Source organism: Scyliorhinus torazame, chromosome 14 (genome assembly GCF_047496885.1).
Source record: "Scyliorhinus torazame isolate Kashiwa2021f chromosome 14, sScyTor2.1, whole genome shotgun sequence".
Lineage (NCBI taxonomy): Eukaryota > Metazoa > Chordata > Chondrichthyes > Carcharhiniformes > Scyliorhinidae > Scyliorhinus > Scyliorhinus torazame.
Genome location: NC_092720.1, coordinates 24,363,816 through 24,390,590, shown reverse-complemented (window position 1 = coordinate 24,390,590; position 26,775 = coordinate 24,363,816). Strand labels below are relative to the sequence as shown.

Below are 26,775 nucleotides of genomic sequence, written 5' to 3'. Positions count from 1 at the left end.
GGCTTAGGTAGGGCGCTCTTTCCAAGGGCCAAGACTCGGTGGGCCGAATGACCTCCTGACCTCCTTCTGCACTGTAAATTCTATGATTTTATGATATAGTAGTGCAGGTTTTTGGAGTCAAATAAGTTAAATTAATCTGATTGACTTTCCCCGTATGCACCTACCTTGAAATGTGGAGGCGTGTAAGCAGGTCACCCCTTCGCTTCATCAACGGCAATAATATTCACTGGATCAGATCCTTATACAAGTTTTGAAAGTTAACAAGGACAAACATGTTCCACACCGAAAGAGAAAATGCGAGAAAATCTCAGCAGGTCTGGCAGCATCTGTAGGGAGAGAAAAGAGCTAACGTTCTGAGTCCAATGACTCTTTGTCAAAGCTCTACTGCACTCTACTGCAATGTGGAATACACGTCCCTTTACGTCAGAGATGATCACTTTATTCTGGGAATCAGTGACAGGTTGCACACTGTTTGACAAACACGCTATAAAGATGGGTCCCCACCCTTAATACCAGTACTTATTCATGGGGAATGAAATAGTTCAGCCATCATAACCTGGCACAAAGCAAAATAAAAGAGATTTGTTTCAGCCTGCTATAATAACAGGCAATTCGTATGCCAGCTTGACTTTTCATGTCTTAGATCTGGACTGGAAGACGATCCCAGCTGAGGGTTTGGAATTCCGTTGACATGAGTTTATTGCAGCCTTAACAAAATGGATAGAAACCCATAACACAAAATGAATGTTATTTGAGGGCACATTAGGGAGCGCAGCACTTTAAGTATATGTTTCAACACTGAAACTTTAAGATTTTTTTAATCTGGGGGTAGAAAGCTGGTTTTACTAATCCAGTACTGACCAAGAAACTGTCAAATTATCATTACTTTAGCCAGATTTTTAATTGTATTAATTATGTATGCAATAATGGGAGTTTAAAATATATAGGCTAGTATTCTCCCACCCGTGTAAAGCGGCGCCAACCACTCCGGCATCAACCGTCCCCGATAATGGGGAATGCTCCCTTTCCTAGGGGGCTAGGTTGGCGCCGGAGCGGTCCCAGCAGTTCCAGCCGGCGCGGAACGGTCGGCGAATTTCCACGCATGCGCGAGGGTTCCCTTCTCCGCGCCGGCCCCTGGGCAATATCGCGGAACCCGACAGGGGCCCAGCGCGGAGTAAAATAGGCCCCCATGGAACCAGCCCGCCCGCCGATCGGTAGGCCCCGATCAAGGGTCAGGCCACCATGGAGGCCTTCTCCCCGGGGTCGGAACCCTCCGCTCCCCACTCCCTCCAGGACGGCCCCCGCACATTCACCTTCCAGGACCCGCCGTGTGGGACCTGAGTATCCCACGCCAGCGGCGCTCGGCCAAACTCGTCGGCCACTCGGCACATCGGGGCCCGGAGAATCGCCGGAGGGCCACTGTCAACGGCCCCCAACCGGCGCGGTGGGAATCCCACAGGCGCCTGAGAATTGGCGCCGGAGAAGGGGAAGCTGGCAGCGGCGCGCGATTCCCGCCCCCCCCGGGATTCTCCGACCCGATTCCCGGCCATAGTATTAGATTACTGTAAAAAAACAAACTGGTTCAGCAATGCCCTTGAGGGATGAAATCTTGCTGTCTTTACCCGGTTTGGCCTGTCTGTGACTCCAGTCCCACACCAACGTCTTTGACCCCTTCCTGTCCTGTGAAGTGGCTGAGAAAGTTGGTAGATTTCTTGAGATTGATAGTAATAGTGACAAACGTAAAATGACAGCATGACATGTGCTGCAAGGGTTCAAGAAGGGAGCTCCGCCCTGCCACCTCTGGGCAACTCGGCCTGGGAAATAAACACCAGCCTTGGTAGTGTTGCCCAAAGGGTGAATTTTGAAATAGTAACTTTGAAGCCTTTCTTTACATTACGGTGCAGATTACAAAGCCTTGCAGTAACAACAGAACAAAAGCTACCAGTCAACAGTTAGGAAACCATGTTAGTGCCCAGTGATAAAGCCAGTGGTAATATTGGACTCTTCAGCCAGCATAGGGGCAGGAGGAGGCCATTCAGCCCCTCAAACCGTGTCCTTTATATTTGTTAGCGTCTCTGCAAATGGTTGCTTAAAACCCAGGAAACCTCGGAGAAAGAATTGTCTTCACCATTGATCCTGGCAGACAGAAAGGCGTGAAAAGGGGTACGAAAGGAAACCCGAATGTTTGAACACAATGGCCAGGCTGATTGATTGTTCCCTTCTCTGCTTCTTCTCTGTTTTCAGGAGGACCCAGGTTGGATCCGACGGGTCAGTTCACACCGACAAACACCAAGCAGGCTCTGACGAACATGCTGCAGCGTCGGTCTGGCTCTATGATGCAGCCTCCCTCCATGCCCACCATCTCCCCCCAGCAGCAGTTGCTGCAGATGAAGCTCTTGCAGCAGCAACAACAGCAGCGGATCCTGCGCCAGCAGGCGCAGGCCCGGCCATTCCAACAGGTGCGTCTCTTTCGCGGGCGAGGTGACGCCGCTCAGCGGATTCCCGCTCTCGGCTTGTGATGGCTCCTAATTTTGTTGCTAACTCTTCCATGCCGGTGGCGCAGTCACTGAAAAATCCTGACTCCAGGTGTAAACATCCAAGAGGCAGACACTGACAATCCCTGATTTCCCCCTCCATCGTCAATTCGGCCAGGACTTGGAACCTGGAACCCTCTTCCCACTGAAATGCTCTCGATGGTGGGAGGCACCTGCAAAACGCAAAGTGACTAGATTTTTGTTTGCTAAACTTGTAGGATCAAGGCGAGTAAATGGATTTGAGATAGAGATCAGCAAAGGCCAACCTGAATGGCGGGACAGGCTGGAGGGGTTGTCTGTCCTTAACAAATTCCTGCCTCAGGCACAGGAACATCAGGATCAGTGACTAGTTTTGGAAAAACATTTGCAAAACAGAGTGATGCTCGTGTTTTTAAAAATGAAGCCCATGAAATCCAGCTGTAATGCCAAAGAACAGGAGGAGGCCATTCAACCCCTCGAGCCTGTTGCGCCATTCAAAGAGACCATACCTGAAAAGAGGTCTCACTCCACATGCCTGCCTTTGCTCCATTTATCAGGCAGGTGTTGCTCTTTCCAGTAACATTGTGGTTTGGTGCCTCCCTGCTGACAATGTTTTTTTTTTCCTGGGATAGATGCCTGGACAAGACTTAATGAAGAGCGAGAATGCAGAGTGTAGATGACTGATTAAGACTTTTTAATCATCCACCTTACTGTCTGTACCATTATTTTGTGATTTGACATCCAATGTGATGTTTGTTTGTTGAGCTATATTTCGCTGAATACTGTTTCTGATAGTTTGGTCACTTTTGTACACAGGGGATGTGATTCTCCGACCCCCCTGCCGGGCCGGAGAATCGGCAGGGGGCAGCGTGAATCCCGCCCCGACGCCGGCTGCCAGATTCTCCGGTGCCGGTTTTTCGGCGGGCACGGGAATCGCCTCGTGCCGGTCGGAAGCCGTTGGCAGCGCCCCCCCCCCCCCCCCGGCGATTCTCCGCCCCGCGATGGGCCGAGTGGCTGCCCGTTTTCGGCCAGTCCCGCCGGCGTAAATCAACAAGGTCCTTACTGGCGGGACCTGGCTCTGCGGAGTCCTCGGTGGTGGGGGGGGGGGGATCTGGCCCCGGGGGGGGCGCGATCGGGGCCCACCGGTCCGCGGGCGGGCCTGTGCCGTGGGGGCACTCTTTGCCTCCGCGACGGCCACTTTAATGGTCCACCATGGCCAGCGCAGAGAAGAACCCCCCTGCGCATGCGCTGGGATGACGCCAGTACACGCTGGCGCTCCCGCGCATGCGCCAACTCGTGCTGGCCGGCGGAGGTCCTTCGGCACTGGTTGGCTCAGCGCCAACCCGGCCGCTGCCGGCCTAGCCCCTGAAGGTGTGGAGGATTCCGCACCTTCCGGGTGGCCCGACGCCGGAGTGGTTCACGCCCCTCCTCAGCGCCAGTACGGCCCACCCCACCGGATGGAGGAGAATCCCGGCCCAGGTTTTGTTAAACCTGTTTAAAGTACATGCTGAGATGGATTTTTAAAATGTTTCCAATTAAGGGGCAATTTAGAATGGCCAATCCATGTACCCTGCACATCTTTGGGTTGTGGGGGTGAGACCCACGCAGACATGCGGAGGGGGTGCAAACTCCACATGCACAATTCGATCCCGGCCCTGAGTCCTCGGCGCCAGAAGGCAGCAGTGCTAACCACTGTGCCACCGTGCCACCCAAAATCTGTAGTTGTTAACTGGTTAGATACATTATGGGGGGAACAGGTGTCGGGAGTGATGGCTGTAAGAATGCTGGATCTTAGCATCACACCATATATAATCTGAGGAACCAGTGAAATCATCACTTAATTCCTCACTAATGCACTGTCTGAGGCTTAACACCCAAATTTAAACCAGAGATACCCATATTGGCTTCCAAACATCTTAAATGAACCAGGTTTTGTAATCGACGATCAGGCCGAGAATCCCTTTTGATGCCGAAATCAGGGGCGGCGCCTGGTTGATGCAGGTTTTGTATGCTCCGCCCCCTCCAAAACGGTGTCCTCGCGGTATGCGCCGCACACCATTGGGACGGCCTCAGCGCGTCACCTGAAGGCCCTCCCCCAGGGCTCCGCCCCGATGGGCCGGGTTCCCGATGGCGCGGGACACGTGTGGTCTCATTGTTGCGGGAACCAGGCGTGGAGTCTGCGTACTGTGTCCAGCGCGCCACAGCCGTGCTGCTGGCTAGGGGGGGGCTTCCGTGAGGGCTGGTGGGGGTGGCGAGGGGGGGGGGTGGGGGGGCACTCTTTGACAGGTCGGATCCGTACCTGGCCGACGCCATGTTTTACGGCGCGATTTCCGCAGGTTGTCGCCGTGCGCATGCGCGGTCATGGACCAGGTCATTCTCCGGCCGTTTATTTCGTGGAGGCCGGGAGTCTTACGCGGCTGCTAGCACCTCACCAGTCGCAGGATCGGTGAGGGGGGCGTCACCGATGTTTTCCACGTAAAACGTCACAGATCCCCTGCACTTAGCCTCAGAGATGGAGAATTCAGCTCAAGATCTCTGCCTCCCGAGTTCACTGTGGAAAGGAGTTCCAAAGACTCTCAACCTTCTGAGAAAATAAATTCCAATATCTCCTTGCGTCACTCGGTGTTTTTTGATTATGCTCCTGTGAATCACCTTGTAACTCTCTTTTAAGGTTCTGTATAAGTTTCAGTTCTTATTGTTGTATTGACCTCAAATTTGGGTTTACATTTTAAATTTACTTTTGCATTCAGCCAATTGCGTCATCAGCCTGACCAGGGGAAGTCATTGTTGAAAATAATCGGCTAGTTCCCTCTTGATTTGAATATTAGTTTATGGATCTCTGATGGCCCCAAACAACTAAGAACAAGATCCATAGTTCATGTGACCTCCTTGTAACCTCTTGTGATGTTTAGTTTGGCTTGTATTCAAGCATAGTGCATTAAGGCCAATAGGGAGACTATTTTGATTAATGAGAGTCAAATAGTCCCAATATGAAGATAAAACTACAGCTTAAATTTGTTGCATTGTATTTGGATCTAATTCACCAAGGTACTCAAGGTACCATAGTGAATTTACACATAGGATTGGTCACTCCCAACCCCCCCCCCCCATTAGCCTTGACGGTGGGAAGTAAGGCTGGGAGAGAACAAGGCCCCTTTCTCTCCATATGTGCTCTTGAACATGGTGGAGCACAAGCAATAAAAACAAGGTGAAGTATGTTAGATGTTAGTGATTGGGAATTGAAACCGTTTCCATTTCAGGCTTCAGCTGAGGTCACCTAGTTACAGGGCTGCCGCATTCTTCCCAGTACCAACCCCAATAATTTACCACAACCTGACTCCACATTTTCTGCCTTAATGTGGTATTTTAGCCTCCACTAATGCCAATTAGCGATAGATTTGACTCAAATTGACTAGAAATTGGTGAAGGCTATGCTAGCTGGTTAGCACACAGCTAAATCGCTGGCTTTGAAGGCAGGCCAGCAGCACGGTTCAATTCCTGTACCAGCCTCCCCGAACAGGCACCGGAATGTGGCGACTAGGGGCTTTTCACAGTAACTTCATTTGAAGCCTACTTGTGACAATAAGCGATTTTCATTTCATACTCATCTCAACAAGGGAAAGTCTCTCCAGAGTGGCAAGCTACCTGTGATTGACACTCTGAGGAGGTTACGGGCCTCTGACTGTATGGCAAAGTGAGTGGGCACAGTTTAGTGCACTGTGGTGTTCAGAGGTCCTGCTGTATGTGGAGGCAGTGACCCAGAGACCCTGGGGACCTGTGTTCGAATCCTGCCATGGCAGATGGTGGAAATTGTATCCAATAAATATCTGGAATTAAAAGTCTAACGATAACCATGAAACCATTGTTGATTGTCGTACAAGAGACATCTGGTTCACTAATGTCTTTTAGTGAGGGAAATCTGCAGTCCTCACCTGGTCTGGCCTACATGAGACTTCAGATCCACAGCAATGGCGAAGGAAAGCCGGCAAACTCTGGCTCCATATTGTGTCTTTTCCAGCACTCCCAGCAAGAGTGCTTCCCAATTGCTTCTACCTTGGAAAGGTTGATAAGAGATAGGACGTACAATCATCTGGAAAGGAATAATTTAATTAGAGATAGTCAACACGGTTTTGTGAAGGGTAGGTCATGCCTCACAAACCTTATTGAGTTCTTTGAGAAGGTGACCAAACAGGTGGACGAGGGTAAAGCAGTTGATGTGGTGTATATGGATTTCAGTAAAGCGTTTGATAAGGTTCCCCACGGTAGGCTACTGCAGAAAATACGGAGGCATGGGATTCAGGGTGATTTAGCAGTTTGGATCAGAAATTGGCTAGCTGGAAGAAGGCAAAGGGTGGTGGTTGTTGGGAAATGTTCAGCCTGGAGTCCAGTTACTAGTGTTGTACCAAAAGGATCTGTTTAGGGGCCACTGCTGTTTGTCATTTTTATAAATGACCTGGAGGATGGCGTAGAAGGATGGGTGAGTAAATTTGCCGATGACACTAAAGTTGGTGGAGTTGTGGACAGTGTGGAAGGATGTAACATGTTACAGAGGGACATAGATAAGCTGCAGAGCTGGACTGAGAGGTGGCAAATGGAGTTTAATGCAGAAAAATGTGAGGTAATTCATTTTGGAAGGAATAACAGGAAGACAGAGTACTGGGCAAATGGTAAGATTCTTGGTAGTGTGGATGAGCAGAGAGATCTTGGTGTCCATGTACATAGATCCCTGAAAGTTGCCACCCAGGTTGAGAGGGTTGTTAAGAAGGCATACGGTGTGTTCGCTTTTATTGGTAGAGGGATTGAATTTCGGAGCCATGAGGTCATGTTGCAGTTGTACAAAACTCTGGTGCGGCCGCATTTGGAGTATTGCGTGCAGTTCTGGTCGCCGCATTATAGGAAGGATGTGGAAGCATTGGAAAGGGTGCAGAGGAGATTTACCAGGATGTTGCCTGGTCTGGAGGGAAGATCTTATGAGGAAAGGCTGAGGGACTTGAGGTTATTTTCTTTAGAAAGAAGAAGGTTAAGAGGTGACTTAATTGAGGCATACAAGATGATCAGAGGATTAGATAGGGTGGACAGTGAGAGCCTTTTTCCTCGGATGGTGATGTCGAGCACAAGGGGACATAGCTCTACATTGAGGGGAGATAGATATAGGACAGATGTCAGAGGTAGGTTCTTTACTCAGAGAGTAGTAAGAGCGTGGAATGCCCTGCCTATAACAGTAGTGGACTCGCCAACATTAAGGGCATTTAAATGGTCATTGGATAAACATATGGATGATAAGGGAATAGTGTAGATGGGCTTTAGAGTGGTTTCAAAGGTCGGTGCAACATCGAGGGCCGAAGGGCCTGTACTGCGCTGTAATGTTCTATGTTTCTCTCATTCTAAAACAACCCACAGGACTGGCCTACCCTCTGCTGATGGTGACCTTGCTCTCATTCCTGTCACGATCATGGACTATCTCCATTGAATGCCAATCACCCCTTCTCCGTGATCTCTGGCTGCGTCCTCCTGTGCTGGCTTATCTCTGCAGCTGTATATCAGGCAGCAAGCGGAAGATACAAATTACAGAGGTTCCCGGCTCCCTTTCTTTCGTCACCCGCTTTCTCGAGCAATGTCTTGCTACAGCACTTTCCAAACTGTAAACTCTGCCACTTCAGTGGTCAAGGGCAGCAGATACCTGGGAATACCATCACCTACAAGTTCCCATCCAAGTCACTCACCATCTTGACTTGGAAATATATCGCCGTTTCGTCACTGTCGAGTCAAAATCCTGGAACTCCCTCCCTGACAGCAGTGTGGGTGTACCTACAACATGGGCACTGCAGCAGTTCAAGAATGCAGCTCACCACCTTTTCTAGGGCAATTAGAGATGGGTAATAAATGCTAGCCTACGCAGCAACACCCACATCCCATGAATGAATATTTAAAAAAAGAGTGTACTGCCTCTGCACAGTGAGGTACTTGGACGTACATAGCTGTTTGGGAAGACACTCCCAATTTTTTAGTCACTTTTAACTTTCTGCCTCCACCCTCCAGCAACGAGCCTCTTGCCCACCATGGGAGGGAGATTGATATTTAACACTGAAGCCTTCATTGCTTCTAAAGCTGTGCTTCACGTGTGGATGTACTATGGAATATACAGCACAGAAACAGGCCATTTGGCCCAATCAGTCCATGTTGGTATTAATCATAGAATTTATCATAGAATCCTCGCAGTGCAAAAAGAGGCCACTTGGCCCATCGACTCAGCACTGACCCTGCGAAAGAACATACTACCCAAGCCCACTGCCCTACCCCATCCCTGTAACCCTGCAACCCCACCTAATCTGAGGGGCAATTTAGCGCGGCCATTCCACCTAACCTGCACATCTTTGAACTGTGGGAGGGAACCGGAGCACCCGGAGGGGAAACACAGACATGGTGAGAACTCAAGTCTCCACTCGAGTCTCCTCCTACCTTTCCTAATCTAACCATCAGCGTAACCCCTCTTGTCCCTTCTCCCTCTTGTGCTTATTTAACTTCCCTTTAGCTGCCATCCATACTCCTTGCCTCAACAAGTCACAGTGGTAACAAGTGATTCCACATTCTTGCCACTCAGGGAAAAGTACTTTCTCCCGAATCCCCTCTTGGTGACTATCCTATATTGATGGCTTCTAATTTTGCTCTTCCCCATGGTGCAAAGTCTGCAAGTCTGTCCTTCTGTAAGCTGGTCGGTGCAGATGAATATGCCTAAATGTGATCACAGGCCACAGATTTGGGTTGATCTCGAGAGTAGCATCATCCGTGCTTCACAGATTGGCCGTAGGTTCAACCACCCACTGTCTTTTCCACTCGGGGCGAGTGTTGAATCACAGTTGATGGGCTCTGTTTTTTGATTAAACATTCATTGCTGGCTGCTACACAAAGGAAAGTTTCGGGTGCAGGTAAAAGATGTTGATAATATGCAGCGGCTCCAACTGAGTCAAGAGAGGTATCTATAGCGAGCACTTTCGCCAAAACTCACATGTCACTTGGAAAGGGGGGGATGATCTGATGCACCCTCCACATTAATCCATCTAAAATATTGCCACAATCTATACCGTCTTGTGAAGACTGTTCCACATTATATTAGCATGTGTGATGAAGTGAAAATACAACCAGATGGATTATGTAGACAAATAAACATTTTCAAACTATTGCCATAACCAGATTGTAAAGTTTATTGTTGGGATGCTGAGCAGTTAAATTTGGAACCACTTTTTGAGAGATTTCTTTTTTGAAATAAATGTTGCAAGAGTTTCAAAGGTCTAGGTTGCGTGTTAGTCATCATCTGTTTGGAATAATATTTATTTGTGCCACACCCTTGCACCGTCAAGTTACATTTGCTGTAGATCTCAGTTGGCAAAGCTGATTGTCGTCCCTGCTACGTTCGACTCAACGTGGCAAGGGAATTCAGTCCAATTATGTGGATAATTTAAAAGACAATTGATGTGAGTGTGCTAGTGGCCAAATGCTTTGCTTCACCCCAATGATGCTTTCCAGCTAAATACTGCAAGCACGGAAAACAAAAATGTAACCTGTCATCGGGGAGAATTGGGGCTCAGAGCGCTGGCCCATGGTTCAGGTTTTTCCCTGTGGAACTGGGCATGCTTTACCACTGGGGATGCTCATGCCCAATGATCACCTGAGAGGTCTACATTCATCCAAGAGAGCAGTGTTTAGATGCAGTGTTAATGCAGCAGCTGGCTGTGTTCTTTTGCTATTCTCTGTGTTGTATTCTCACTGAGGCCGATGTGTCATTGTGCACAATTGTGTTATCCTTTTCCTCCGCTGTGTCAGTTGCAGCCTTGGCTCAGGATAGAAATCCATGGAATCCCTACAGTGCAGAAGGAGGCCCTTTGGCCCATCGAGTCTGCACCGACTATCCCAACGAGCAGTCTGCCTTGGCCCATTCCCCCGCTTTATCTCCCGTAACCGCACTCAACCTGCACATCTTTGGACATTAAGGGGCAATTTGGCATGGCCAATCCACCAAACCTGCATACCTTTGGACTGTGGGAGGAAACCAGAGCACCCGGACGAAACCCACGCAGACACGGGGAGAAAGTGCAAACTCTACACAGTCACCCGAGGCCGGAATTGAACCCGGGACCCTGGCGCTGTGAGGCAGCTGTGCTAACCACCGTGATATCTCTTTAAGGAAAATTGTCCATGCATATACTACACCTCATCGTATCCTAAGGATAGCCTTAAATGTTTTACAATCCATGAAATGCCTATTGAAATGTAATTGTGTAAAGTAGGCAAATTGAATCGTCAATCTTTGCGCAGTAAGGTTGCATAAACAGCATAGAAAAACAAAGTAATTGCATATACTGGAAGTCTGAAATGTGAACAGAAAATGCTGCAAGTAGTCAGCAGATCCAATGGCAGCTGTGGGGAGAGAAACATTTCAGGTGAATGTCCTTTCATCGGAACCGTAGACTGAAATGTTAACTCTTGTTTCTCTCCACAAGATTCTGCCTGACCCACAAAAGGGCAAATCTGTTTTTGGTGGTATTGGCTAAGGGGTGGAATGTTGGCTGGAATAGTTCCCTGCTCCTCTTAATATGATGCCCAGCGATCTTTTGCATTCTCCTGCTCACGTGAGCGGGTCCTTGCCTTAACATCTCATCTGGAAGGCAAGGCCACCATCATGAGTGAAAAATAACATTGAGCCGAAATCTAACGTGAAACCTGCGAAAGGTCATGTTGGATGATTGAATCTGTAACCTTATGCCACTGCTGAGGAGCTGAGACAAACAGCCATCCAGTCTCCAAACGTTAGCTCCGTTCCCTCTCCACAGATGCTGTCAGACCTGCTGAGACTTTCCAGCATTTTCTGTTTTTGCTTCAGGTTCCAGCATCCGCAGTAATTTGCCTTTACACTTGAATGATTTATATACTGAGGTGACAGAATCAGTGGGTGGCACAAAGTAGCTTCTATTACAAATCTGTGTTTTTGGGGCGTTTTCCTCATTGGAATTGCTTTCACTGCAAATTTTTTCAGTGGCAGCTCGGCAACTACTGTGACAAGTTTAATACATTATTTTTTTTTAAAACCTGTTTGAAAGTGTATATCCTCCATTGGAATTTTCCAGAACCTGAAATATTGTGGGTTCGCAAAGCCGCCTTCACCACACTTTGGGGACTTGCTGCCCTCCAGGCAAAGTACTGGGTCTACATGCTCTTGTGTTCCTCTTGTTGCCTCTTGGATGTGTTACATTCTGGGTCCAGAAATACTTGGGAGCCTTACCCAGTCTGAGATACCTGAAGGACGAATGAAATCGCTGATCCATGCTTTGATACAACATGTCAAGAAATGGGAGCAGCAGTGGGGTGGGTCAAACTGGCTTCGGCTACAAGCCTTTGTACTCGGGGTGTCCGCCTCATTTGGAGTTGCAAATTCCTTCAAATAATTAAATAGAGCGGGACATGTGGTAGGATATGATGTCACTTCCTGTACTGGAGGAGGCAGATTAACCTGCACATTAGAGCAGGCCATTCAGTGGTGATGTCAGGAAGACTTCCTCACACAAAGGATGGTGGAAATCTGGAAGCCTCTCGCTTCAAAGCTGTCGAAGCCTGGAACGGGGCTGTTAATTGAACATTTCCAAACATAAGTTGATGATTTTGTTTGTTGAGAAAGAGTATTGCGGGTTACAGGATCAAGGTGGGTAAATGGAGTTGAGATACGGACCTGCCATGATCTAATTAGTGGAACAGGCTCAGGAGGCGGAATGATTTACCTCTGATCCAATGAAAATTGTTTGTTCTATTGGGTGTTTTGTTTAACGCATTAAAAATGTTACGCGAAGAAGTAAGAGACTGAAAATTCATTTTTGATTGGACCTGGAATAATACCACTGGCAACTGTCCTGGTATCCTACAGAGTCCATGCAGAACAGCAAGGTTCCAGGTGGTCACTACTATCATAGACATAGAATTTACAGTGCAGAAGGAGGCCATTCAGCCCATCAGGTCTACACCGGTCCCTGAAAGAGCACCCCACCTCAGCCCACACCTCCACCCTATTCTCGTAACCCAAAACTTCACCTAATCTTTGGACACTATGGGGCAATATAGTGTGACCAATCCACCTAATCCGCACATCTTTGGACTGTGGGAGGAAACCGGAGCACCCAGAGGAAACCCACGCAGGCACGGGGAAAACGTGCCGCCTCCGCACAGACAGTGACCCAAGCCGGGATTCGAACCCAGGTCTCTGGAACTTTGAATCAACAGTGCTAACCACTGTGCTACCGTGCCGCCCCTACCGTCGACTCACCTCAACACAACTGATGACCTCAGGGAGGAAAATACCGATAAGGTTTGCGCTCACAATAGTCAACTATGGGCTCTGCTGGAAATGAAACTGTAACAGAGGTTTAGCTCCGGAGAGCCTACAAGCGGCTGGCATTCAATGTCCAAGTTCCCACAGAAGTAATGGCAACTTTAGGCAAACTGCTAGGCTGCACGGCAGCACGTCCAGCTTCAAAGGTGGAGAGAGAAAGGGGCTCCTCAACTGTGTATAAGGCTCAAATGCTCATGTACGTACATTTCCTTTCAGGGATTAGTTCAGTTGCAAATTAGATTTCACTGCAAAGTCCAATTGAGATCTTTTAAAATAAGTATTGGTATTGTGAAATTCACAAGCCATAACTTGTCAGAGTGTGAATTAAATACAATTTGGTACTGTGAAATTCACAAGCCATAACTTGTCAGAGGGTGAATTAAATACAATGACTCAATTGTTTCTCCCATTTCTTGCTGCGTATACAATTGATGTAACTTCGCTGGTAAATGTGAATGCAGATTGTGCTTTTGATGTTAACCAACCCTATGAACAAATAGCTCTCTCTGTTTAATCTCTCCCATTGATCTCTCTGCCATTTCTTGCCCCTTCCCTTTTCTCTTTAGGAGATCTGTAACCCTGCTGTATCCCTCCAAGAAGGCTATAACAATTTCAGCATTATGGTAACCCGACAACTGACTTTCCCTTTCCTGCTTTGTCTATCTCTCCCTTTTACACTTAATCCCTTTCTTAATGTTGCAAAGGTTTTTTTTTTTGACTTCAAACCAAAAGCTGCATCAAAATATCACCTTTTCTCAAAGTGGAAATTCCTGCCCCAAAGTTTAAAAATAAATCTTTGTCCTTTTTGTTTTATGTTTGGCTCAATAGAAAAAAGGACTTGGAGGAATGAAAGCTTTTGTTTGCGTAGCCCCTCGCCGCTTTCTCAATGCCCGATATGATTTGGTTATGTGCAAAATTTGCGCAAGTCTTATTATTATTGGAGTAAATTGTGCTTGTAGGAGCTTACTGCTTTCCAATCCCATGGGCTGGTAACGACCGTGGCGGATTGAAGTATGCTCACATTAATATTAGCATGCTAACCTGTGCCAGAAAAAAATGAATTATTTATTATGTTCAACTGCAAAATAATGTTCACAAGTTTATTAACTGGGAATTACAAACAAAAGGAGTCTGCAATAAATGTTCTTTTACTGCTCCGTTCTTTGCCCCTTTGCTTCCAAGTCATTGGATGCCTTGTGGCTTACGTGGAGTCTGAGTTTCAGTAACAATTTGGCTACCAATTTATTTTGGACTAAAAGGGTTAGGCTAACCTGGATGATACCTTAAACGTGGCGGGGAGGGAGGGGTGGGGTTGACTGCTTTCCAGTGATCCACCTGAAAAAGTGCATGTGTGAAAATGTCAGCTGTTATAGGGTTGAATTTGGCGGTGATGACCCTTTTCCAATCAAATCACGTGCCAGCACCCATTGGGACCGATTTTGACTTTGTGTGACAATGCTAAATGGGTCATGGCAAGTTGGCAATTTGTCAGCAATGAAAAGGGGAATTGGGAGAGATGTGCAACTAGTTGCCAGCACCAGTTTTATACACCAGCGCAGGAAGATCTGATCTACCTCATTATCTGGCTACACACATGAAGGTGACCATGATGGTAAGATATCGGGGGGGGGGGGGGGGGGGGGGGGGGGGCGGGGTGGTGGTGCTGTAACCTGAACATGTGGGACTGTACCCCACAATAAGGCAGTGCCTTTAGGAAAGGAGGGGAGAAAATGGCTGAATTTCCTCTTCGGAACAATGAATAATGACATTTTAAAGATTGTGGTACCTCTTGGAAGTCTTCTGACCACTTGAGAGTCTCGACAATTTTGCAATGGATTTTGTCCAAATCTGAAATTTTGTGGGCATGTACAATTTCCTTACATGTCGCATACTTCTCAAGTAGATTAATAAACTGAGTTGCATTATTAAATATACTTCGATGCATGCAAACAATTTCCACACAAGATGCTCCCTGCTTGGGTGGAGCTTAAAGCAAAAAGGCTCTTTTTGAAAGAACTATCGCTTTAAAATAAAGCCCTGACAAGTCAGTAGTAGCGCTCTAACCACTTATCTGTCACGCAAGATGTTTGTGGACCCCTACCATAGTGGCAGCTTTTTGTTTGAAGTTTTCTGTAAGTGGTGATCGTCTGATTTGTCTTGTCTGTCTACCCTGCAGTTCAGGAAGTAACCACTTGTTTTATGTTCACAACTGACTAACTGCACCGGGAGACCAAAACGCAAGTTGCATGCTGGGCAAACATTTTTCACCCATTCATTTTGGAGCGTCTAAAGACTAACTGTCCGTCTGCTGCTGAGTCCCTTGCCAGACCTTCCTCACTGTATTAGCTGGACATTTGTGTTGAGAGGACTGAGCTGACGACAACATATGCGTGTTGTACGAAGCCCAGCCTGTCTTCATTTGGTAAGTCGCATACTTGATTCCATTGTCCCATTTTGCACTTAAACAGCCTTCCTCCACTCATTGGGGCCAATCTTTGTGCAACAGCGTAAAGCAAATGACGGTGCATTGATTCTGGAAAGAGAGGACAAAAATTGGGTGGTTGGGGAGGGGATTTTTCCTGTTGAAAAAAATATCCAGTGAAAATTTTGAAATGTTTTTTTTTAAATTACTGCGGATACTGGAAATCTGAAATAAAAACAAAGTGTTGCAAATACTCAAAAGGTTGGGCAGCATCTGTGGAGAGAGAAACGGAGTTAATGTTTCTGGACAATGTTTTTTCCTAGAACTGCTGAAAGGTCATTGACCTGACATGTTAGTTTTATTTCTCTCCAGAGAGGCTGCCTGACCTGAGTATTTTCCATTGAAAGATCATTACTCTGTTCCAGCCAGTCTGTGACGGTGGCTGTGGTCTGACGTTAACAGTTGGACTGTTCAAATGGAGTTGACTTAAAAAAGCGCAAGACGATTGCACGATGAGAGACGCAAGTCTTGGCCATTCACTCCCAACTCTACCACAGTCTTTATACACCGTGTTTGCACAGCATCGGGTGATAGATTTTCCCCATGCTCCTACAATAAAAATATATGTGCAATGGAGAATAATGATGGTGATCTTGTCTGAGCAAAGGAATGGAGAGCCAATGGAGATGGTACCACTCCATAAAAGGAAAGAGGTCATTTTTATAGCATCATTTGTGACCTCAGGATGTCCTATTGTAACGCCAATGAAGTATTTTTGTAATGAAGAGGTGCGGCAACTAATTTCTGCAGAGCAAGAGCCCACAAACAACATTGTGACCAGATTATCTGTTTTAGCGATATTTATTGTGGGATGAATATTGACTAGGACACCGATTTAAGCTCCCCTTCCCGCAGAGGTTTTAAATGTCCACTTGAAAGGATGATAAGGGCTTCAGTTTTAACGTCACAAACAAAAGATGGTGCTCCCAGAGTCACATATTGAAATATCAACCTAGTCCCTGGGGTGGGAACTGGAATCCACAAACCTTTGACCTAGGCAAGAGCGGTACCATCTAAAGGCATGGCTGACACTGATGACACCTGTGTACGCCAGTGCAGATGGCGGGCAGCGGGGGATGTAAGCCAAAAATTGTCCCTTTGTTCCCTTCACCACTACTTTTGCCCCCTGTTAGTTTGCACAGATTTCAACAAAACGTGGAATGGAGGGTAGGGGCCGAAGGAAATTTATTATTTTTTGGTGAAGATACGGAACTTGATCTGGATCCTGGAATTTTGTTTTAAAGAATCTGTTAAATCTGGAGACAGGGTGCATTGAATTACTTTAAGGCAATGTTGTGGGTTGTTTTATTTAGAATGTTGCGTGTTTTAGAATGTGGAGGGGTGTCTCTGCTGCTGCGGAAGAATTTGTCACAGCTGTCAAAATGTGAGCAGAGTTTTCAGAGCAGGTTGTTGGATGTGGGTTGGCCTGAAAGCTCCTCAGTAAGATGGAAGCTCTTAATAATTATTTTTTTTTCCAAGCTTGGTAATTACAGAGCATCAGCCAGGCAGAGAAAAGCCTCAAGGAAGAGTTACGCAATTGTAATTATGTTGAGTAAATAGAGAGTAGCGGAGGTATGAACTCTACTGAATGCCCTTGTCACTTGCTTTCATAATGTGTAAAGAAGGGATTCAGTCCATTATTAAGTCCAAACTAAAACATATGCCTCTTGCATATTTGTTTGCTTTGTTCAGTATGCTCAGTAGTGTCTCCACACCAGGAAACCAAAACTTGAGTGGGAATAACTGAATTCCTGTTCTTTTTAAATGGAACAGACGTCTGTTGCCTGTTTTGCATTTACAAATTTCCACTCGGTCTGCTGAAAACCACAGCTCCAAATGGGTGGAAACGCTACGTTAGAGGCTTCAGTATCAGATGTTCCTTGATGCTAAGATGGGCCTAGACTGGTGTTACTGGCAAGTGGAAACAGGCCGACTCTTCGTGTATTCAGATTTAGATTAGATTTAGTGTACCGAGGTACAGTGAAAAGTATTGTTCTGCATACAGGCCAGGCAGATCGCTCCATACAAGAAAAACATAGGACATACGATAAATACACGATGTAAATACGTAAGCATAGACATTGGGTGAAGCATACAGGGTATAGTGTTTGTATAGTATTTGCAGAAACATCTCCAGCACAGGTGATATGGAAAGGATTGCCGTACTACAGAGGAAAGAATGAAGATAAGCATTCTTCTTTGTGCTTCGGAATCCATTCTATTGAAGAATTTAGTTAATCACATTGGGGAAACCGAAGGCACATAGTGACAACCAAACATGATTACCAACTCCATGTTGACTTGCGTTAAATCGCATTGGGTGAAGGTTACTAAAGGAAGCATAGAGGAATTCTCTCTTCAAAAAGATTGGGTGAGGGTATGCATTCCAATAGGATACTAATGTCATCTCTGAGGATGATTGAATACAGAAGAAATAGGAACCGGAGTCGACCATACTGCTTGTCGAGTCTGCGTCGTAATTCAATACGATCATGGATAATCTTGGCTTCAACTCCACTTTCCTGTTTGTTCGCTGTGTGCCTTTATTCCCTATCATTAGATCATCTATGCTGTGGGCTAGCTCCCATTAAAACTATGTTAAACCTACCAGGATATTCCTCCATGCTGGCACTGAGGAAGCAGTAAATGTACATCCAGGAGCCGGTAAACCAGCCAAGGTCACAAAGTCATAGAGATCTACGGCACAGAATAGGCCCCTCGGCGTATCACATCTGCGCCAGTCAAAAGCAACCACAAGTATTCTAATCCCATTTCCCAGCTCTTGACCCATAACCTTGTATGCCCTGGCATCACAAGTGCACATTTAAATATTTCTTAAATGTTATGAGGGTCTCTGCTTCTGCCACCCTTTCAGGCAGCGAGTTCCAGATTCCCACCACTCTCTGGGCGAAAAGGGTTTTCCTCACATCCCCGCTGAATCTCCTGCCTCTTCCTTAAGTCTATCCCCCCTTAAGTCATTGATCCCTCCACCGAGGGTAAAAGTTTCTTCCTGTCTACTCTATCTATGCCCTTCAGAATTTTATTTATCTCAATCATGTCCTGTGCTCCAAGGAATGCAACCCCAGTCTATCCGATCTCGTGACAACTAAAACCCTCCAGCCCAAGCAGCAACCTGGTAAATATCCTCTATATCCTTTCCAGTGCTATCACATCCCTCCTATAATGTGGATTCCGGAACTGCACACAATACTCTCGCTGTGGCCTAACCAAAGTCCCAACGGTGAAACTGCAATAACGAGCTCACCTGCTAAACAGTTACAACGTCTTGCCCTCCTCTCCGACCCTGGCAATCCAGTTGCCTCGCTCATATTTCAGCATTGCATGCAAGTCGCTCCCTGTAATTATAAAGAGCTGACAATAAGACTGAGACAAGCAACCACCAGTTAGAGATTTCCTATCTCTTAACCACGGTGTGTGCTTGCCAGCAGCTAATGATCGGGTCAAATAAGCAGACTAATAATTGTGTCTCCAAAGAAGTATATAGGAGATCGTCGAGCAGTTTTCTTGTCGAGTCCGTGCTCCTGTAATACTCAGTAAGGATGCTCACTTTCCCTGTGGCCATTTGGGCACAAAGTTCAGCTCCACGCCCACCCCTGGTTTCAGCACGATGGGAGCACAGAGATGATCTGGTGCGCGGCCTGCCAATTTGGACGTTGCAGATGCTGTTGATTCCTCCTCTTAAACCCCCGCAACTAAACACGGGTTTACTTGCACAGGGGACCCTATCCTCACCCCGGCTCCCATCCTGCACACTACCACTATTTCAAGGTAATCACCTTGGACATTGATGCGCTAAGCGTCAAGAACCACAAAGACATGTGAGACTTTAACTCAGGCTTTAACATACTACATGGGAGGCTTACCCGACACAGACGACCCCAGAAAGAATGGGGGCTGTCCCAGAAGAGGTTCTTATACTGACTCCCGGGGGAGTGGCTAAGGCGGAGCTCTCCGTGGCCAGGCCGGGTTACCTACCAGTGACCGAACCTCTGCAGAGTTACAGTACAATACACAGTATTACAGGGCCACGTTACGCACAACTATTATATACTATGTACAATGGTAGGGAGGTACAGTGGTGTATCACCACAGACATGTTGGGTGGGATGCTTTTGACTCGCTTGTTCAGCTGCAGCATTAGTGGAAGTATCATTATTGTTATTGGAGGAATGGACAGAAGCCCTTTTAGTCAGAAGGGAGTGTAGTGAATGTATAATTACTGATAATTCATCAGTGCATTGTGTTATGTTATTAACCCTGTGGGCTCTCCCTATGGGCCATTGTGTGGCTTCACCCACAGGGGGATACGTTGGGGCATGCACGGGCTCCGCCCATGGCTCCACCCTTTTACAGGAAGTATAAGAGCTGCTGACCTGCGGGGCCGCCTTCAGTGTTGTACCGGTCACAGGCAGGCTCAGTTCTAAGCTGATTAAAACCACGGTTTACTTCTCCACGTGTCTTCGAGTGAATTGATGGTCGCATCAATTTAATCAGCTTAAAATACTGATTTTAGCCCTCAAACCTGACAGACTGGAACTCGATCTACAGGCCGTGGAGGCTAAATAAATTTTTTCCCATTGGCTTCGATGCTTCAAGGCCTATCTCGCCGCGTCGTCCACGCCATCCGTCACTGACGAACAGAAGCTGAGCCTCCTCCACGCACGGGTGAGCCATCGCATTTCTGTCCAGCTCGATGAAGCCGCTTCCTATACAGAGGCCCTCGCACTACTCGAACGCCTCTATGTGCGGCCTGTGAACGAGGTATAGGCGCGACACGTCTTCACCACTCGCCGCCAGCACCCCGGGGAGTCACTAGATGGTTACCTACGCGACCTCAGAGCCCTCATGCGCAACTGTAACTACCAGGCCGTTACGGCCACTCAGCACATGGAGCTCGCTGTCCGAGATGTTTACGTGGCGGGGGTCCGATCGAACTATATGAGACAGTGCCTGCTCGAAAAAGGGGCCCAGGACCTGGGCGCCACGGTAAAACTGGCTACCTCTCTGGAGGCCGCTTTTCAGAGCCTTACTACATTCCCGGCCGATCACGCGACCCGCTCGTGGGCCCCCGACCAGAGACTACCCCAGGCCTGTGTCGCGCGGCTGCCTGCCCATCATGGGGGGCTACCCTGCTACTTTTGCGGCCAGTCCCAACACCCCCGACTGTACTGCCCGGCCCGCAACGCGAGCTGCAGAAGCTGTGGGTGAAAAGGACACTTCGCCAAGGTCTGCCTGGCCAGGCCTAAGAACTTGAACCTACAGACCCGATCCACAGACTCTCAGGCCCGCAAACCCCGCAAGGTGGCAGCGTGTCTGCCGACTCCACCTCCGCATAACATGTGCGACTCATGTGGGCCGCCATCTTGGCCATCCTCCCCCACGCGGCCAGCCATGTGCGATCCATGGGGGCCGCCATCTTGGACGCCATCTTCCTCACCGCCCGCCACGCTCGACCAACGGGGGCCGCCATCTGCTACGCCGCTCGACGCGTATGACCTACACGGACAGCCATCGCGGGGCCCCCCCTAGCACCTCCGATCACGCCACCGGCTACCCACACTTCAGCACGGTCACCCTGGGCCAGTCGCGACCTAAGCACCCCCGGAGCTCCATGATGGCCGTCCGGGTTAACGGGTACGAGAAACCTTGCCTGTTCAACTCCGGGAGCACAGAGAGCTTCATTTAGCCGGACATGGTAAGACACTGCTCGCTCCCAATGTTCCCGACGCAACAAACCATATCCCTCGCCTCTGGGTCGCACTCGATGCAAATCAAAGGGTGCACTACTGCAACCCTAGCGATACAGGGCGCTGAGTGCGCTAATTTTAAACTATATGTGCTCCCAGACCTCTGCGCTCCTCTCCTTTTGGGACTCAACTTCCAGTGCAACCTCAGGAGCCTAACTCTTAGTTCGGGGGGCCCCTGCCCCCGCTCACCATATGCAGCCTCGCGACCCTAAAAATCAACCCCCCCCCCCTTCGCAAACCTCACCGCCGATTGCAAGCCAGTCGCCACCAGAAGCAGGCGGTAAAGCATGGTCCGAGGTCCAGCGTCTCTTGCGGGAGGGGGTCATAGAGGCAGCAATAGCGGGGAAAAGTTCCGGATGGCAGTTGATTACAGCCAAACCATTAACAGGTTTACGCAACTCGATGTGTACCCCCTTCCCCGGATTGCAGTCATGATAAATCAGATCGCGCACTACCGCGTGTTCTCCACGGTGGATCTGAAGTCTACATACCACCAGCTCCCAATCCGCCCGGAGGACCGTCACTACATGCCGTTTGAGGCAGACGGCCGCCTTTTCCATTTCCTCCGGATCCCCTTTGGCGTCACGAACGGGGTTTCGCTGTTCCAATGAGCGATGGACCGAATGGTGGACCAGTACGGGCTGCGGGCCACGTTTCCGTACTTGGACAATGTCACCATCTGCGGCCATGATCAGCAGAACCACGACGCCAACCTCCACCGATTTCTCCAAACTGCCCAAAAGCTCAACCTCACCTACAACAAGGAGAAATGCGTTTTCCGCACCACCAGGCTAGCCATCCTCGGCTACGTTGTGGAGAACGGGGTCCTAGGGCCCGACCCTGACTGTATGCGCCCCCTCCTACAACTCCCTCTCCCTCACTGTCCCAAGGCCCTGAAGAGGTGCCTTGGATTTTTCTCCTATTACGCCCAGTGGGTCCCCCAGTATGCGGGCAAAGCCCGCCCACTATTTAAGGCCACCCTTTTACTTCTGGCGGCCGAGGCCCACCAGGCCTTCAACTGCATCAAGGCGGACCTCGCCAAAGCCGCGATGTGCGCGGTGGATGAGTCCGTCCCCTTCCAGGTGGAGAGCGACGCATCGGAGGTCGCTCTCGCCGCCACCCTCAACCAAGCAGGCAGACCGGTCGCGTTTTTTTCACGCACCCTCACCGCCTCTGAAATTCGACACTCCTCGGTCGAAAAAGAAGCCCAAGCCATTATGGAAGCCGTGCGGCATTGGAGGCACTACCTCGCTGGTAGGAGGTTTACCCTCGTCACCGACCAACGATCAGTTGCCTTCATATTTGACAATACGCAGCGGGGCAAGATCAAGAATTATAAGATCTTGAGGTGGAGAATCGAACTCTCCACCTATAACTACGATATAGTATATCGTCCTGGGAAGCTCAACAAGCCCCCAGATGCCCTGTCCCGTGGCACATGCGCCCCGCTCAAGATGACCGACTACGGGCTATCCACGATGACCTCTGCCACCCGGGGGTCACCCGGCTCGCCCATTACATCAAGGCCCGCAACCTGCCCTACTCCACCATGGAGGTCAGAGCTATAACCAGAGACTGCCAAATCTGTGCGAAGTGTAAACCGCACTTCTATCGACCGGATAAGGCCCACCTGGTAAAGGCATCCCGGCCCTTTGAAAGCCTCAGTATCGATTTCAAAGGGCCCCTCCCCTCCAATAACCGCAACACGTGCTTCCTTGACATCATAGGTGAGTTCTCCCGCTTCCCGTTTGCCATCCCCTGCCTTGATATGACCACCTCCACCGTGATTAAAGCCCTGCATAGTGTCTTCACCCTGTTTGGTTTCCCCAGTTATGTCCACAGCGACAGGGGCCAGTCGTTCATGAGCGACGAACTGCGTCAGTACCTGCTCAGTAAGGGCATCGCCTCGAGCAGGACTACCAGTTATGACCCAAGGGGAAACGGGCAGGTGGAGAGGGAGAACGCGACGGTCTGGAAGACCGTCCAACTGACCCTGCGGTCCAGGAATCTCCCAGTTTCTCACTGGCAGGAGGTCCTCCCGATGCGCTCCACTCTATTAGGTCCGTCCTTTGCACGGCCACAAACCAGACTCCTCATGACCGTTTGTTTGTTTTCCCTAGGGGAGCTACCTCAGGGGCCTCGCTTCCGCCCTGGCTGATGACACCGTATCCAGTCCTCCTCCGAAAACATGTTTGGAGCCATAAGACCGACCTCCTGGTAGAGAGGGTCCAGCTCCTGCACTCCAACCTACACTATGCGTACGTCGAACACCCCGATGGCCGGCAAGATACCGTCTCCCTCCGGGACCTGGCGCCCGCAGGCTCCAACACCACTCCCACTACTGCATCCCCCACACTATGTCTCGTCCAACCTCCCGTGTTCCGAGCCCCCACCCCTATATGGTTCTCGCGCTCCCCCCCGCCGCACCGGTCCACAGGAATGAAGCTCCGGAAGAGCCGCTGTCGGAGTCCACGCCTGTGCCTGCTCCGGACCCACTTCCACAGCCACCCGGACCGGCTGCAACACCAGTGCTTCGGCGGTCGCAACGTACGGTCTGGGCACCGGACCGACTGAATCTATGAGCCCGTCACCCCCGCCGGACTTTATTTTTAAATGGGGTGAATGTATAATTACTGATAATTCACCAGTGCACTGTGTTATGTTATTAACCCTGTGGGCTCTACCTATGGGCTATTGTGTGGCTTCATCCACAGGGGATATGTTGGGGCATGTATGGGCTCCGCCCATGGCTCCACCCCCTTTGCAGGAAATATAAGAGCTGCTGACCTGCGGGGCAGCCTTCAGTGTTGTACCGGTCACAGGCAGGCTCAGTTCTAAGCTGATTAAAACAACGGTTTACTTCTCCACGTGTCTTCGAGTGAATTGATGGTCGCATCAGGGAGTGCTCCTGAACCTTTAGAAGGATTTGAAAGGACTCCGAGTAGCATACCTGCTCTCAGCCTTAGGGGCTACAGTTGCAGTTCCCTTTTGGTCCTGGCATGGCAGGGAGGTAGAACAGATGTAGCAGAAGGGAAACAGTTCAGAAAGAAGGGAGGAGGAAGACTCTTGATAGAAGGTTGAATGTTCCAGGCAATTCAGAGAGCCCTCCATCTCAGCCAGGAGCCGTGTCTGTGGAGATTACACTTCACTAGGGAAGTGGTCACTTGAACCTGCCACCTCCTCAAGCCGGGCCTGCAGCAGTAGTAGAACAGGGTGCCAATGATGCTGCCAATCACCACGATCCTCATTTTATGCACCAATCAAACCTTCTAGGCTGCAACTTGCAACATCACCAACAGTTCGCCATCCGTCGTTGTATCCAGGAGGTCATCAGGGTCTTGACCACAAGGAAAAGGGGCCTTTACCAGCTCCTCTCTTAGCACAGTGAATCAGGAGCAGCGGGAATGCGGTATTTCCACTGTAGTGGGCTACCCAGTGGTGCAGGAAACTATTGACTGCTTACACGTGGCTGTGTGGGCACCTCATCTCTCTGAGGTGTACCAGAACTGCAAAGTTTCCATTCCCTCGACATGCAGATGGTGTGAAATTGACCACTGTGTTTCTGAGTGCCCGATCTCTTGGCAAGGGTCATCTGGCCATCATCCTGTGCCACCACATAGAACCAGTCCTTGACAACAATGAATACCTGCTATACGTAACTAATGGCACCTTCCAGCACCTAAACATATGTAGTTGATGCACCGGCAAAGAGAACGGTGCTGTGACCAGGAATGTCACGGAACAGACCGCTATGAGCTCCAATGCTTCCATTGCTTAGAACACCCTCCTGTATTTGGCGGGGCGTGTTTCCAAGTTCATGGTGGTCTGCTGTACCCTCCCTAATCTGGAGGTCATAGAATCATAGAATTTACAGTGCAGAAGGAGGTCATTCAGCCCATCGAGTCTGCACCGGCGCTTGGAAGGAGCACCCTACCCAAGTCCACACCTCCACCCTATCCCCATAACCCAGCAACCCCACCCAACGCTAAGGGCAGTTTTGGACACTAAGGGCAATTTAGCATGGCCAATCCACCTAACCTGCCCATCTGTGGACTGGGGGAGGAAACCGGAGCACCCGGAGGAAACCCACGCACACACAATGTGCAGACTCTGCACAGACAGTGACCCAAGCTGGGAATCGAACCTGTGACCCAGGAGCTGTGAAGCAATTGTGCTATCCACAATGCTACCGTGCTGCCCAGAAGGAGGCCATTCGGCCTACCGAGTTTGCACCAGTCCTTGGAAAGAGCACCCTACTTAAGACCACAACTCCACCCTATCCTCGTAACCCCACCTATCCTTTTGGATACGAAGGGGCAATTCAGCATGGCCAATCCACCAAACCTGCACATCTTTGGACTGTGGGAGGAAACCGGAGCACCCGGAGGAAACCCACGCAGACACGGGGAAAAAGTGCAAACTCCACAAAGTCAGTCACCCGAGGCCGGAATTGAACCTGGGTCCCGGGAGCTGTGAGGCAGCAGTGCTAACCACTGTGCCACCGTGCCGCCCTAATGAGGGCTGTGCCTTCATTCACCATATCAGGAGGCTGGGGAAGGATGTTGCTTGGTGGCTGTGAGAGGCTGCCGCACTGCTAAGTGTGCGAGGGTGATGTGGAGTGTATGAATGCTAGCCATGAGTCACGAATGCTCGAGATAGCCGACGGGTGAGTGACAAGGGGTGTGGTGTATTGAGCAATGTGTCGGGTTGGTATTGGTGTGGTAGGGGGTGGCATTTGAAGTGACCTTGACCCCTTGCATGAGTTCCTTGTGCTTTTTTCAGCATTGTCCTCATGGCCAGACTCCTAGCATTGACCTGCATGGCAATCTGCTCCAATTCTCTTTGAATTGCTAGTTCGAGGCCCTCCTGGCCAATACCCTTCCCCTCCTTTCCACCTCCTGCAGAAAGGCCTCCAGCACTGGGAACCAGCTCTCAGGCTCTGCTGCCCCGCTGCTCTTCCTGCTCAGAAACTCTTTCACGCCCGCTTCCATCCTCTACTGTTGCCAGAATGCACCTCCTGTTTGCCAAGTGCAAGCTGCCTTTCAGAAGTGCAGGCTAGCATGGACTGGGAGTCCTGCTCGAGCATGAAATCGCGCTGTGATGCATTCAGCACTTGGCTGCACACAGCATTCATGTAGGGAAGCAGGCAGTTTGCATACAGGCAAAAAAAAATCACTTCCGCCGGGCTCGTAATAATTGCACAGCACGACCCCTGCACAAGCCTAACCAATAATCAGCCCTTGGTTCTCAATATCCGAGCCATTAAAGGTTTCTCCTGCTGTGTAACTTGTGAACTTGGGTGAACCTCCAATTGGATCCCCAATCTGTGCGCAGTTAGCTCATCTTGGGGCAAGTGATGGGGGCGACAAATGGCCTCCGTGGGGGTGCAGGTGACACGTTGGGTGGGAACAGTATCAGTGTGATGCTTTCCATGATAACAATAGGCAGAGCTCACGAAGGGGGTGAATGGCCTATTGGGCAGGGCGCTGAAGGCCCGTCGACAGCCCTTTATCCCAGATTGTATCCCAGCTAGGATCGTTCAGGAACGTTACACCATGGCGATCTGTCTTTGATATTGACCCTTGGAGAGAATGCCTCGCCAAAGTGACTCCTATTACAGGAAATAATATTCTGTTC

The 26,775-nt window shown here is 49.3% G+C and overlaps 1 protein-coding gene across 3 annotated transcripts in view; it reads left to right on the top strand.

The window, feature by feature from the left end:
• Positions 1-26,775, top strand: part of LOC140389583 (mediator of RNA polymerase II transcription subunit 12-like protein) — a 731,598-nt gene that overhangs the window by 667,163 nt on the left and 37,660 nt on the right. For 2 of the 3 annotated variants that reach the window (XM_072473837.1, XM_072473836.1), the window contains exons 39-40: positions 2,245-2,459; positions 13,455-13,511. In XM_072473837.1, coding sequence (XP_072329938.1) covers positions 2,245-2,459; positions 13,455-13,511 — 272 coding nt within the window. The remainder of the gene's footprint in view (positions 1-2,244; positions 2,460-13,454; positions 13,512-26,775) is intronic. The other variant, XM_072473838.1, reaches the window with a different exon arrangement.